The sequence below is a fragment of the Lepidothrix coronata genome, unplaced genomic scaffold, assembly GCF_001604755.1.
Source record: "Lepidothrix coronata isolate B3197 unplaced genomic scaffold, Lepidothrix_coronata-1.0 Scaffold187, whole genome shotgun sequence".
Classification (NCBI taxonomy): domain Eukaryota; kingdom Metazoa; phylum Chordata; class Aves; order Passeriformes; family Pipridae; genus Lepidothrix; species Lepidothrix coronata.
Window position 1 is genome coordinate 495,438 of NW_016690367.1, and position 12,457 is coordinate 507,894.

Sequence of the window (12,457 nt, forward strand, 5' to 3'; positions counted from 1 at the left end):
TGATTCTGTGATAAATGTTTTGATTTGTCTCCTCTTAGTGTGTGGGTGATGGAAACCAGCACGCTCCTCATGAGCTGGGAGGAGCTGTGCTTTGTTCCTGCTGAGGTTGATGGAATATGTTGCTTTCAGGAATAGTTTTATTTCTAAATGTAGGATCCTTCCTCCTTGTTTAAAAACTTGCAGGTTGTGCATCCTGTGTAATAGTGACAAAGGGTGAGTTCTTGTTGGAGAGGAAGAAAATGGAGTGTTTCCTGTTTTGGAAAGGGTTAAATGAGGGTTTTTGCATCCTGTCCTGGACCATTTGGCTCACTGTGCTGGGTTGAGGTTTGGGAGAGTTTCAGGCAGCTTCTGAATCGATGTTGTTGCTTGGCTATGTCAAAACACATTTTATGTGGCTTATATCCAAGTACTTTGACTCCGTGTTGAGGTGTGAACACTCCCCCTCATCTCTGTTAGTGATCTTTAAATATTTGCTGATAGAAGATTTTTATGGTGATTCATAAACTTAACTAGTTGAGTGATGTTGCCTTCCCCTCCTCTTTTTATCTCCTCAGGAGGTTATCCCAGGCAGCCAAACTACAATGCCATGTCCAATGCCAACTACCCCAGCCCGGGCATGGGAGGAAGCATGAACCCCATGGGAGCAGGGAGCCAGATGCACGGGCAGACTGGTGTGCCCCCGTACAGCGGGATCCCCCCGGGCAGGATGAGCCATGCAGCCATGGGGAACAGGCCCTACGGACCCAACATGGCAAATATGCCCCCCCAGGTGGGCACAGGGATGTGCCCCCCGCCCGCCGGGATGAACCGCAAAGCACAAGAGGCAGCTGCTGCTGCCATGCACGCTGCTGCCAACTCCATCCAGAACAGGTGAGGAGGGAGATTCCCCCCGTAAAAGTCCCTCCCCTGTGTCACATCTGGCTTTTGAAGGTGTGCGTGGAACAACCCAAATTTTGGGGTAATGCTGGAATGAGCTCCCGTGAAGGTTTGTCCTTCCTGGAGACGTTGTTGTGGTCAGGCTCAAGTGTTGAAAAGGGAGAGCATAAAACTTGGACAAGCAGTGTGTTGGAATGCCCAGAGAAGCTGTGGCTGAACATCCCTGGCAGTGCCCAAGGCCGGGTTGGACGGGGCTTGGAGCAACCTGGGAGAGTGGAAGGTGTCCCTGCCCAGGGCAGGGAGTTGTAACTAAATGATCTTTAAGGTCTTTTCCAACCCAAACCATCCCATGATTTTATACATTTATGGCACGCTCGGGGGATTTTTAATGATCGTAGCTGAAATTATTTAACTCTGAGATCTCTTCGGCTGTTTTGGCTTTTTTAAATCCTGATCTCCTCTGTTCCACGAGGAGATGCTGCGTGTGTGGTGCAGCCCCTAAATCCAGCAGCCACCCAGCTGTCTGATCCAAGGCATTGCTTGTCCAGTGTAGGGAACTTCTTCCTTTTAGGGCCTTGATGAGCAGCTGTGGGAAAGGAGCTGGAATTCAGCTCTGAACTTTGTACTGTTTTCTGTGGTGGTGTTTTTTTTTTTTTTAATTTATTGCCCATTTCAGAGTAGGTGTGTGTGGCCTTCCCAATGCCATGAGAGCCATGAATGTGCTTCTAAATTGGGTTCCCCCGAAGCTGGTGGATATATTTGTTGTCTGACTGGCCGTTGTGCTCTTTATCCTGCCCCAGAGGCTGCTTTTAGCAAAGGTGCTTCCTTAGAGGGCAAGATCTTAATACTTAATATGTGGACTAAGTGTCTGTTTCTTCCTTGCCTTCTCTAGGCCTCCTGGTTATCCCAACATGAATCAAGGGGGCATGATGGGCACTGGACCTCCTTATGGACAGGGAATTAACAGTATGGCTGGCATGATAAACCCCCAGGGCCCACCCTACCCCATGGGTGGGAATATGGCCAACAACTCTGCAGGTAAGCCAGGGCTTTGGGATTTCGTTGGTTCCATTGCACTGGGTTGAAAATCAGTGTTAAAGATTTCCTTTTAACTCCCCAGGGATGGCAGCAAGCCCTGAAATGATGGGGCTTGGGGATGTCAAATTAACACCTGCAACTAAAATGAACAACAAGGCAGATGGGACGCCAAAAGCAGAATCCAAGTCAAAGGTAAAATGTTTTGGGTTTTGTTTTTAATGTCTCCCATCCTCTCCAGCGTCCAGGGAAATAAAACCCCACTGCATGTTCACTTGGGTTGAGCAGTGCATCTATCTAGTAAGTGTGAGAAATGAAGGGAGGCGTTTCCCAGTCCTTTGGGAGTCATTGATTTCACCTGTAAAACAATTCAGTATTAGAAATTATCACCTGCCACAGTGAAACTGCCAAAAGCAGCATAAACAAACCGGGTTTTGTTGCTGGTGTGGGCTGGGAGCGAGTCAGCTCTCACCCCTCAGCTGGGACGTGGTACACTGCTGTGTTAGTTGTTTCACAAACAAACCTCTTACTAATCCTGTATTAGAGCCAGAAGAGGGATGCAAACAAGTTCTTCAGGGAGTGTTTTTCTTTGCATTGCTGCTACCAGTTTCAAAAGAACCACCAAAAAAGCAGTTTCTGAGCCCGTCTCCTCCTTTGCTACTTGAGGGAAAGTAAATGCTCTGCAGGTTTGATCCCTGTGCCAGCAGCAGCCTGCAGGAAGATCCAGGAGATCTCTCACTTCTGCTCCTGTATTCTGGAATCTGCCTTTCTTATTTATGGCAAACAAGGACTTGAATGCTCTTGGGCTGGGAGATGCCAGAAGCCACAAATCAGGGCTGTTCTGTCCTGGTCTGTGCTTTTGGATGCCTTTACTGATTAATCCTTGCCTGATGTTGATCTGAAGCAAGCATAAGTCTAACATAAATCTGTTCCCAACACAACAGCAGCACTTTGAGCTCTTACCTGCCTGCTTTTTGAAACCATCTCGGGTGTGAAAGAGGTGCTCTTGCGCTGCTCAGCCCTGATATCTCTTTCCTTCTCCTAGAAGTCCAGTTCCTCTACTACAACCAATGAGAAGATCACCAAACTCTACGAGCTGGGTGGGGAGCCCGAGAGGAAGCTGTGGGTGGATCGTTACCTGGCCTTCACCGAGGAGAAGGCCATGGGAATGACCAACCTCCCGGCAGTGGGCAGGAAACCCTTGGACCTTTACCGGCTCTACATCTCCGTGAAGGAGATTGGAGGATTGACTCAGGTGAGTGTCCACAGCCAGGGGACTGCTGCCCTTCAGAGGTGGTTTGTAGCCAGAGGTAAGCCGTGAATTCCCATTTAGCCATGTTTGTTTCCCTGAATAAAACCCAGCATCCTCTAAGTGAGCTTAGCTCTCCCATTGTCTGGTTGAGAACAGTCTGTGGTGAGACTCATTTCAACCCCTTTTTTCTTTCCCCTTTGTCCAGTGCAAAGATTGGTGACAATGTCTTTGCATCTGGCTGTCAGCTGACCTCGTGACCAGTTTGATTTGCAATCTGTCCCTGTTAGAAAGGTTTTCTGTAGGTGATGAAGATGAGTTTGGCCCCTGTTGCTTCCCTTGTGTGAACTGGGAAGTGTCGATTTCTCCCCAGAAAATTTCTTGGGAGGAGAAGTAGCTGGGATTTTGATCTCAGAGCCTCCTGTTTGGTTGTGCAGGTCAACAAGAACAAGAAATGGCGCGAGTTGGCCACAAATCTCAACGTGGGGACATCCAGCAGTGCAGCCAGTTCCTTGAAGAAGCAGTACATCCAGTGTCTCTATGCCTTCGAGTGCAAGATTGAGCGAGGAGAAGACCCCCCTCCTGATATCTTTGCAGCTGCTGATTCAAAGAAGTCTCAGACTAAGATACAGCCTCCATCTCCAGGTGAGTTCAGACACTGGTTTAAGGTGTGCAGTGGATGTGTGAACTGGAGGATCTCTGGCACTGTGCACCCCACCCCATGTGCTGTGGCTCCAGACTTCCACAAAGCCCCCAGATGTTCTCTGGTTGTGTAGAATAAATACTTTGGTAATGTGGGAGTGAATGAAATTGGGAGTACGTTGAGGCTCTCAGAATAGTTCAGGTTTTATGTGTCCAACCTCTGTACTGAAGTTTTAAGAAAAAGGAAAACCTAAAAACATCTACACACACCTCTCTTGTTTTTTGCTACATCTCTGCCTGAGGAGAATCTGGTGGAGAGAGAGGTCTGGAGTTTTCCCTGCAAGGTGACCCCTGCATATTCCAACAGCAGCCCTTGTGTGACTGCTCAGCTTTGGGGACTTGCTGGAAAAGTGGGGCTGGTTTTGACCATGCCACTGGTACCTTCTGGGAGAAGAAGCTGGATATGGGTGTGAACTCACCTTCCTCAGGAATTCCTTCTTTCTGCCTTCAGCAGGAGTCGGGGAGGACCTTCTGAGGCTTTGTGCACAGAGAGCACTGTAGGCCTTCTACAAGTTGGATGCTTTAGGAATCAAGCCCTTTAAAATGAACAACTTCTGTTGTTTCAGATTTGATGGGGTTCTCCAGTTTCTGCATATTTAAGCATAATGTTCAATTCAGATTTTGTTAAACCAAAAAAAAAAAAAAAGGAAGACATCCAGGCCAGCCTTGCATGTTGTACTCTTTGGTCTTTGGAAAGTCTGATCCTTTCTGTCTCATTTGCATTGAGTTCATTGCTTGAATTGCTGCTGAACTTGCCAACCCTTCTTTAAGCTTGAGTTTTCCAGTTTGCCTTATAACTAAAAACCTTCAGATGCCTTTTCTGGTCAGGAGCCTGCTCATGTAGGTGAAATAAAAACTTGGTGTGCTTTGAAGTTCCTATAATGTTTGCAAAAAAAAATACCTTTTTGGTTCTGACACTTGGCACCATCTTTGGCTCCTGAGGAGTGGAATAATGAACCTGTTTGGATTGTACTGCAGTTGTCCCAGTGCTGCTAAACCCTTGATTGGCTTGTCCCAATATTCTGTTGGCCACTACCTTTCTCTCTCCTTTCAGAATGTTGCTTTTTTAAAGAACTAAATCATGTCTTGTCACTGGCCAGGAAACCTGTCCCAGTGGAGCTTCATCCTTGGTGTGTTCTGCAAGATAAAGCAACTTCTGTGCCATTAGACTGAACTTCTGTCCAAAGTGGTTTCTGAGTTCTGCCTGAACTACACCACAAATCCATCCCTACTTTCTTTCCAAAAGCTCTTTCTTACCCCCCTGAGGCAGCAGAACAAAGATGTTAAGAGCATTTGGAGTTTGTTTGGAGAGAGCTGAGAGTTTTAGGAAGCCACTTAAGACTTGGTGTAGCTCTAGGTGTGTGTCAGGGTGGATTAGGTGGTGCATCAGTTTTTATTTTGTTTTAGCTAATGTGATGGCATGTGAAGGTCCTGGCTCTGCCTTCTGGGCTGAGCTTCAGCACATCAGCAGGAGGAATTTGCAGGGCTGGTGTCCCAAACTGTGCACGTTCGATTCCTGCCATGAGAGGACTCAGCTGTATTTCCGATTCAAACTGTTCTCTCCAGCTGTCTTGCTCCAGACTCCTACACCTGGGAATATGCAGAGGCAGCACTGAAGCTTGGCTGGCCGCTCTGATCCTTTAAGTTGAATCACTCAGTGTGTCCATGCTCCTCTTTCACTTTCCTTTTCTTCCTCTCTCTTGCTCTCCTGGATCAGCAGGAACTGGGGTGTAGGGCACAACACAAATTACTCAACCCCAGCTCCACACTGAAGAGCCTTGGAATACTGAGTCCCAGTGGACACTGCATTTCCAGGGCCCAGTGTCCTCCAGACTCACACACACAGTCCTGTCTCCAAGGAATCACCTGGATGGAGAATAATTCCCTGTTTATAAACCCAGTGGACAACAGCGGGACATTTTGAAGGCCCATCAGAAAGGCTGAAAGGCTCTGTTGTCCCACACAGACGTGGTTTGCTCTCCCTGCAGACTTTACAACCTGTTGGCATTGGCTTCCTCTTCATTCCTGCCAAATTAACTCCTGCAGAACTTTGGGAATGAGTTATCCATTAACCACTTTCTGAGGCTGCAGGGGTGCCGGAGCTCTTCCCGGGCAGTGTCCCTCCCACCCCTCAAACCCCAGAAGTGCTCACAGAGACCGGTGGCTGGGAGGGATTGGGAATTGCCTCGTGGGCACTCGGGTTTCCTGAAAACCTTCCAGGGTTCCTGCTCGCAGACACAGCCTGTCCCTGGAGGGGGAGGAGGCACCACCAGTCCTCGCTGGGTTTTAATTCCCAGAGCGTGGAACTGGCCCCGCTCCAACTGTGTGTAAACTTGTGAGTGGGAGGGACGGCGGGAGGTGGGGACAAACACCAAATGGCAGCGACGCAGGGAATGTCTCGGGGCCTCTTCCTGCCGGTGCCAGCAGCACAAACGGAGCCGGGAGTGAATTCCTGGGGGAAGCGAGTGGAGCGAAGGAGGGCCCATGAATGAAACTCCCCGCTGAGCTCCCGCTGCCCTTCCTTCTCTCCGAGACCTCCCCGTGCTGGGAGGGAGTCACAGAGTTGAGGACAGGGTGCCAGGAAGGTGGGGTGTAAACAAACATGCCCTGGACGTGACCTCGGAGGATTTTAATGAATAGCTGAAATGACTCATCAACCAGCAGGGCTGGAGCTGAGGGATATCGGGTGCTGGGGACGGTAACTAATGGAAACATTAATTAAGAGTTCAGCTCCTGCCAGCTGCGAGGAGCGGCTGAACCTGAGCTGACACTGTCACAGCGATCCAGGGCCAGCGGAGCTCCTCGAGCTCACGGCACAGCTGGATTACACACAGCCTGGGATGTTTGATGAAAGCTCACTGGAGCGTAGAGCAGGGAGGCAGGGACCTTGCAGGGAACTTGCTGGACGGGTTTTGTCGTTCAGTGAAAAGATCCGGCATCTCCGGCATTCCCTGTTCCAGGAATCCTTGGGAGTGGCGCGTGAATTAACCCCTCTGGAAGGGCAGAGCAGCCTTGTTCAGAGTTACTTGGTGGCTTCAGCTGATGTCCCGGGGTTTCCATCTCTAGGAAGGTTCCTGAGGCTTCCAGGAGAGGGGCTCAAACCCACCACCCTCCCGGGTGGAAAGGGTGTGAAGGTGTGACGTGTCAGGGGTTCCTTGCCAGGAAGCACCAAATTCCTGCCACATGGTGCACTCCAGAGCATCGACCTCCGATGGGATAGCTTGGGAAGCACCACACAGTGCCACGGTGGTGGCACCACGTGTAAAAGGGAGTGTGGTTAAGAATGAGGCACAGGGCAGTGGTCACAGCACCAGGCCTGACAGAGCTCAAGGAGTGTTTGGATGAAACTCTCAGGCACATGGTGTGACTCCTGGGGGTGGTCCTGTGCAGTGCTGAGGGTTGGACTCGATGATCCTTCCAACTCAGCATATTCTGAGATTCTGTGAGAAGGAACGTGTTCTCTGTACGTGGTTCTTCCAGGAAGCCTGTCCCAGCCTGTCCTTGAAACATTGAGCTCCTTGTACTTTTTTGGCCACATTTCACCTGTCTCTTCCTTCAAGGACTCTCTGTTCTTGGGGCTGATGTTCTGGGAGGTCCTGGGTTGCATCCCCAGGGGCTAAAGCTGCTCACACCACGTTTCTCCTCTTTCAGCGGGTTCAGGCTCCATGCAGGGTCCTCAGACACCTCAGTCCACCAGCAGCTCCATGGCAGAAGGAGGAGACTTGAAGCCACCAACTCCAGCGTCGACGCCACACAGTCAGATGCCCCCTTTGCCAGGCATCAGGTAGGGAACCATCGCTCCCTCCTCCGCTGTTGGGTGGGAGCTGTGAACGTGGGGTCACCTCTGGCCATCACTGCAAGGGGCTGGGGACTTGACTCCCTGTTTTGGTGGGACTCCATTGCTCTGCTCCCTCGTTCGTGGCTCGCAGGAGCATTGTGTGTCAATATTCGTTAATTTGGAGGTGGGGTCAGAGGACACGTTGAAGAAAGGCAGTTCCTCATGACTCTGGAGGAGCAGGACTGTGGTCCTTCTAGGGGATAGCAACACCTGAGAGGCAGCACGTGAGGAAAACTATCCTGAGGAGCACCGTGGACCTCTGTAACCTGGTGTTTGTGGGGTTTCTTTCTTGAACCAGGAGTAACTCCGTGGGCCTTCAGGATGCCTTTGCAGATGGCAGTGATCCTACGTTCCAGAAACGGAACTCCATGACTCCAAATCCAGGGTACCAGCCCAGCATGAATACCTCTGACATGATGGGTCGCATGTCTTACGAGCCAAATAAGGATCCTTACAGTGGTATGAGGAAAGGTGAGCAAGTCCTTGTGTTTTCTCCACTTTCTCCTTGAGTACTAATCCCTGTTAGCTGGCTGCTCTGGAATGTGCTGTAGGAAACCTTCTGCTTGCCCCTTCTTCCCCAGAGAACAGGGTTTAACTTTCCGAGGCAGCGGTGGCCACACTAATTGTTTCTTCTCTCGGTGTTCCAGCTCCAGGAAGCGATCCCTTCATGTCCTCAGGGCAGGGCCCCAACAGTGGTATGGGTGACCCTTACAACCGTGCTGCAGGCCCAGGGATGGGTAACATGGCCATGGGACAGCGGCAGCACTATTCCTACGGAGGTCCTTACGACAGAGTGAGGTGGGTACTGGAACCTGGAGGCATCCTGAGGTGCCCTCGTGGGTGATCATCCCTTGCTCTTCACTGCTGTGACTTTGGTGATCATTGGAGGAGCCAAGGGGGGAATCTAAGGGTTCATGTGGGGTTTTTCTCTCTGTTTCCATGTAGGACGGAGCCCGGCATGGGACCTGAGGGCAACCTGGGAACGGGAACTCCGCAGCCAAACATCATGCCTTCCACCCCGGAGTCGGGGATGTACTCTCCCAGCCGCTACCCACAGCAGCAGCAGCAGCAGCAAAGGTCTGTGGGGGGTGTTGCCCTTCCCAGTGAGAGAGCTCTGAGGCTCTGACAGCGACAATTAATGCATCTGTTTCTTCTGCAGACATGATTCCTATGGCAATCAATTCTCCACTCAAGGCACATCCTCGGGCAGCCCCTTCCCAAGCCAGCAAACCACCATGTATCAGCAGCAGCAGCAGGTAAGGGATCCCAGGGTTTCTGGTTCGTTCAGCTGAGAGACATAAGAGTTTTTATCTGTGAACTTTGTGAAGAAAGGAGGTGAAAACCCGCTGGTTGCTTTATGAATGTGTAGAATTAAATACCTTATCAGAGAATCACACAGTGGTTTGGGTTGGGAGGGACCTTAAAGCTCATCTCATTCCAACCCCCTGCCATGGGCAGGGACACCTTCCACTAGACCAGGTTGCTCCAAGCCCCATCCAGCCTGGCCTTATACAGGAGGCTGTATAAATTGCAAACAATTTAAAGAAGTTTTAATTAGCATTCCCAGTGTTGTGTTAGCAAGACAGTGTTCTGAGAATGGAGGTTGTTTGCATACCCTGGTCAGGCAGCAGGAGATGAGGAAGCTTTGCTGGGCACCTCTGCCCCTCTGGAACTTTCTGAATACAGTCCTGTTTCTCTAACACCTTTGGTCCAAGTGATGAGTTTATTTGGAGTAGCTCCTGGATCGTTCTGGGGAGCTGCTTCAGGTGGATCATTCTGCACAACCCAGAGGATTTTTCTTTGTCTGTCCCTTTCTGAGCCTGCAGCCAGAGGCTTCAGACTCCGTTGCCCAGCTGCCTCCTCCTCACTGTTCCCAAAGCCATCAGGTTTGTTTCAGGACAGTTTGAATGAACGTATATCCCTTCCCATAATCCTTACATATGACTTGCTCTTTGTATCCGTGCCAGGACCCATAATGTTTTCCTGATAATTTTAAGTCCTCTGCTTTAGGAGAGTATAGAGAGGGCACTCAGTGAGCTGTGCTAAGAATAATTCCAACTGCTCTGCCGTTTGGCTCTGCAACCAGAGCCACGGGGCCCGGAGCCAAGAGTTCGAGTTACTCTGGAACTTGTCATCTTTGAAGCCCTAGAGCTCCATCTGAAGCCAGTCATGACCGTGGAGTGTCTGAATTGCCTCTACAGCAGCTCCAGCACAGACCTTGGAGGCGAGAGAGATCCTGGATTTTAATTTTGTCTCCACCGTTGACTGTTTTCTCCATTTGCACTTAAAAGAATGAGGGGGGAGAATCATTCTTGCTCCTTTCAGCAGTGTGTTTTGAAATCCACAGGAAAGGAAGAAGCAGGAAGTAGAACAGTTTTTAATACGTTTTGTTTGATGCTTCAGCAGAAACCTGGGAAATATAAAAGAATTAGGGTCTGATTAAATTCCTGGATGTGGAAGGAAGCAAGTACTGGTGCCTGGTTTGGTTTGTGGTGAATTCATTGTAGAGCTGAGTCTTTCCTGCAGGAAAGTCCTTTCTGTGGGCAGACTCCTGCCCCCAAGGCATCCTTGTAGAATCCACAAGGAAACTACCCAGCCAGCCACAAGGAATTGGCCTTGGTTTGTGGAAGGGAATGACTGATCCAGCTTCATGTTGGATATGGCCAGCAATGAGACAAAGCCTCTCCCAGGCCATGCCACAGGCCAGATCCTCTGGCTCTGAGGACTCTCCCCGGTGAGGTTTGGGTTCTTTGTTTCACAGAGTACCAATAAACCAGTAGAGGTTGGAAAAGACCTCAGAGATCATCAAGTCCAACCTGTGCCCAACCCCCACCTTGTCACCCAGCCCAGAGCACCGAGTGCCATGTCCTTGGACATCTCCAGGGATGGGGACTCCGCCAGCTCCCTGGGCAGCCCCTGCAATGCCTGACAACCCTTTCAGTGAAACAGTCCTTCCTGAATTTCCAATCTCACGTTGTCAATGCCTTTCTCCTCCCCGCAGAACTACAAGCGGCCGATGGACGGGAGCTACGGCCTCCCTGCCAAGCGCCACGAAGGGGAGATGTACAACGTCCCCTACAGCGCCGGGCAGGGCCAGACCCAGCAGCAGCTGCCTCCAGCACAGCCCCAGCAGCCCAGCCAGCAGCCTCCTGCACAGCCATCCCCCCAGCAGGACCTGTATAACCAGTATGGGAGCACCTACCCCGCTGCCGACCGCCGAGCCGCCGGAGGGCCGCAGAACCAGTTCCCCTTCCAATTCGGCAGAGACAGGGTCTCGGCTCCCCCGGGCTCCAATGCTCAGCAGAACATGCCTCCTCAGATGATGGGTGGTCCCATCCAGTCCGCTCCGGAGGGTCCCCAGCAAGGGGCCATGTGGCAGGGGCGCAATGAGATGGGGTACAGCTTCCCCAACCGGCCGAGCACGGGCTCCGCGCCCCAGGGCCCCGCCTATCACGGAGTGACTCGAACAGATGAAATTCTGCATTCAGACCAGAGGGTCAACCACGAGGGACCATGGCCTTCCCACGGGAACAGGCAACCTCCTTATGGTCCCTCTGCCCCCGTGCCCCCAATGACCAGGCCCCCCCAGTCTAACTACCAGACCCCCCCCAGCATGCAGAATCACATTCCTCAGGTATCCAGCCCAGCACCTCTGCCCAGACCTCTGGAGAATCGCACTTCTCCGAGTAAATCTCCATTCCTGCACTCGGGGATGAAGATGCAGAAGGCAGGACCACCTGTTCCTGCCTCACACGTAACACCAGCAGCTGTCCAGCCTCCCATGATCCGACGAGACATCACCTTCCCGCCGGGATCAGTAGAAGCCACGCAACCTGTGTTGAAGCAGAGGAGGCGGCTAACAGCAAAAGATATCGGTGAGGAAACCCCTGCTTTCCTGCCCTGACCCTTTGGTGCAGTCCTGCCAAGCAGAAGGGCTCTGCTGGCTTTGAAAAAGCTGTATTTTTGCACATTAATCAGCCCTCATTTTGGCATTGCCTGCGGGCAGATTGCTGGTACGCGCAGTCTGTGCATCATCTTAACCAGGCTCTGCTCTTCACGGGTCCAAAAAGCAGTATCAAGTATCTCCTTTTTGTTTTTAAACTCCAGGAGCTAAAGTATCATGTGTTTATGTTACAGGAACTCCTGAAGCCTGGAGAGTGATGATGTCTCTGAAGTCCGGGCTGCTGGCTGAAAGTACGTGGGCCTTAGATACCATAAACATCCTGCTCTATGATGACAACAGCATAATGACCTTCAACCTCAGCCAGGTGGGTGCAGATGCTCTTTGGGGCAGGTCTTTGAAGTGCAAATTCTGTAGGGGTTTCTGTCAGTGAGCTGGCAACAATCAGCTCATGCAGACTCCCGGGCGTCCCTGTACCTGGGGAGCGTTCCAGGTGGGAAGAGAACGTGGGGTCTGGGCACCTGTGAGCTTGGTCACTCACTGGCCCGTGTGATTTATGTGTGTGTTGGTGTGAAATCTCCTCAGCAGTGCTGGAAAGGCCCTCCCTGTGACTTAACCAGGAGGGAGATACAACCCAAGAGCACGTGGGTGTGTGCAGGGGGACAGCTTGGATACTCACAGTCAGTATCTGCTTTTGTCCTTTCTCTCAAAGGACAAAAAAACCTGTTTTGCACCACTTATTGCCAGCATGAAAAAAACCATTAATTAAAAGTGCTGCTTAAACTCTCAGCCCTGCTTGTGTTGACCTGAGCTGTTTTCTGATCACTGTTTCTTCCTCCCCTCCTGTTTTTCTCCC

The 12,457-nt window shown here is 51.1% G+C and overlaps 1 protein-coding gene across 3 annotated transcripts in view; it reads left to right on the forward strand.

The window, feature by feature from the left end:
- The window catches only part of ARID1A (AT-rich interaction domain 1A), a 57,515-nt gene that overhangs the window by 42,050 nt on the left and 3,008 nt on the right, over positions 1 to 12,457 (forward strand). For 2 of the 3 annotated variants that reach the window (XM_017831104.1, XM_017831106.1), the window contains exons 8-19: positions 555 to 870; positions 1,769 to 1,914; positions 1,997 to 2,106; positions 2,957 to 3,166; positions 3,598 to 3,805; positions 7,514 to 7,646; positions 7,999 to 8,171; positions 8,348 to 8,498; positions 8,646 to 8,777; positions 8,860 to 8,956; positions 10,702 to 11,575; positions 11,838 to 11,968. In XM_017831104.1, coding sequence (XP_017686593.1) covers positions 555 to 870; positions 1,769 to 1,914; positions 1,997 to 2,106; positions 2,957 to 3,166; positions 3,598 to 3,805; positions 7,514 to 7,646; positions 7,999 to 8,171; positions 8,348 to 8,498; positions 8,646 to 8,777; positions 8,860 to 8,956; positions 10,702 to 11,575; positions 11,838 to 11,968 — 2,681 coding nt within the window. The remainder of the gene's footprint in view (positions 1 to 554; positions 871 to 1,768; positions 1,915 to 1,996; positions 2,107 to 2,956; positions 3,167 to 3,597; positions 3,806 to 7,513; positions 7,647 to 7,998; positions 8,172 to 8,347; positions 8,499 to 8,645; positions 8,778 to 8,859; positions 8,957 to 10,701; positions 11,576 to 11,837; positions 11,969 to 12,457) is intronic. The other variant, XM_017831105.1, reaches the window with a different exon arrangement.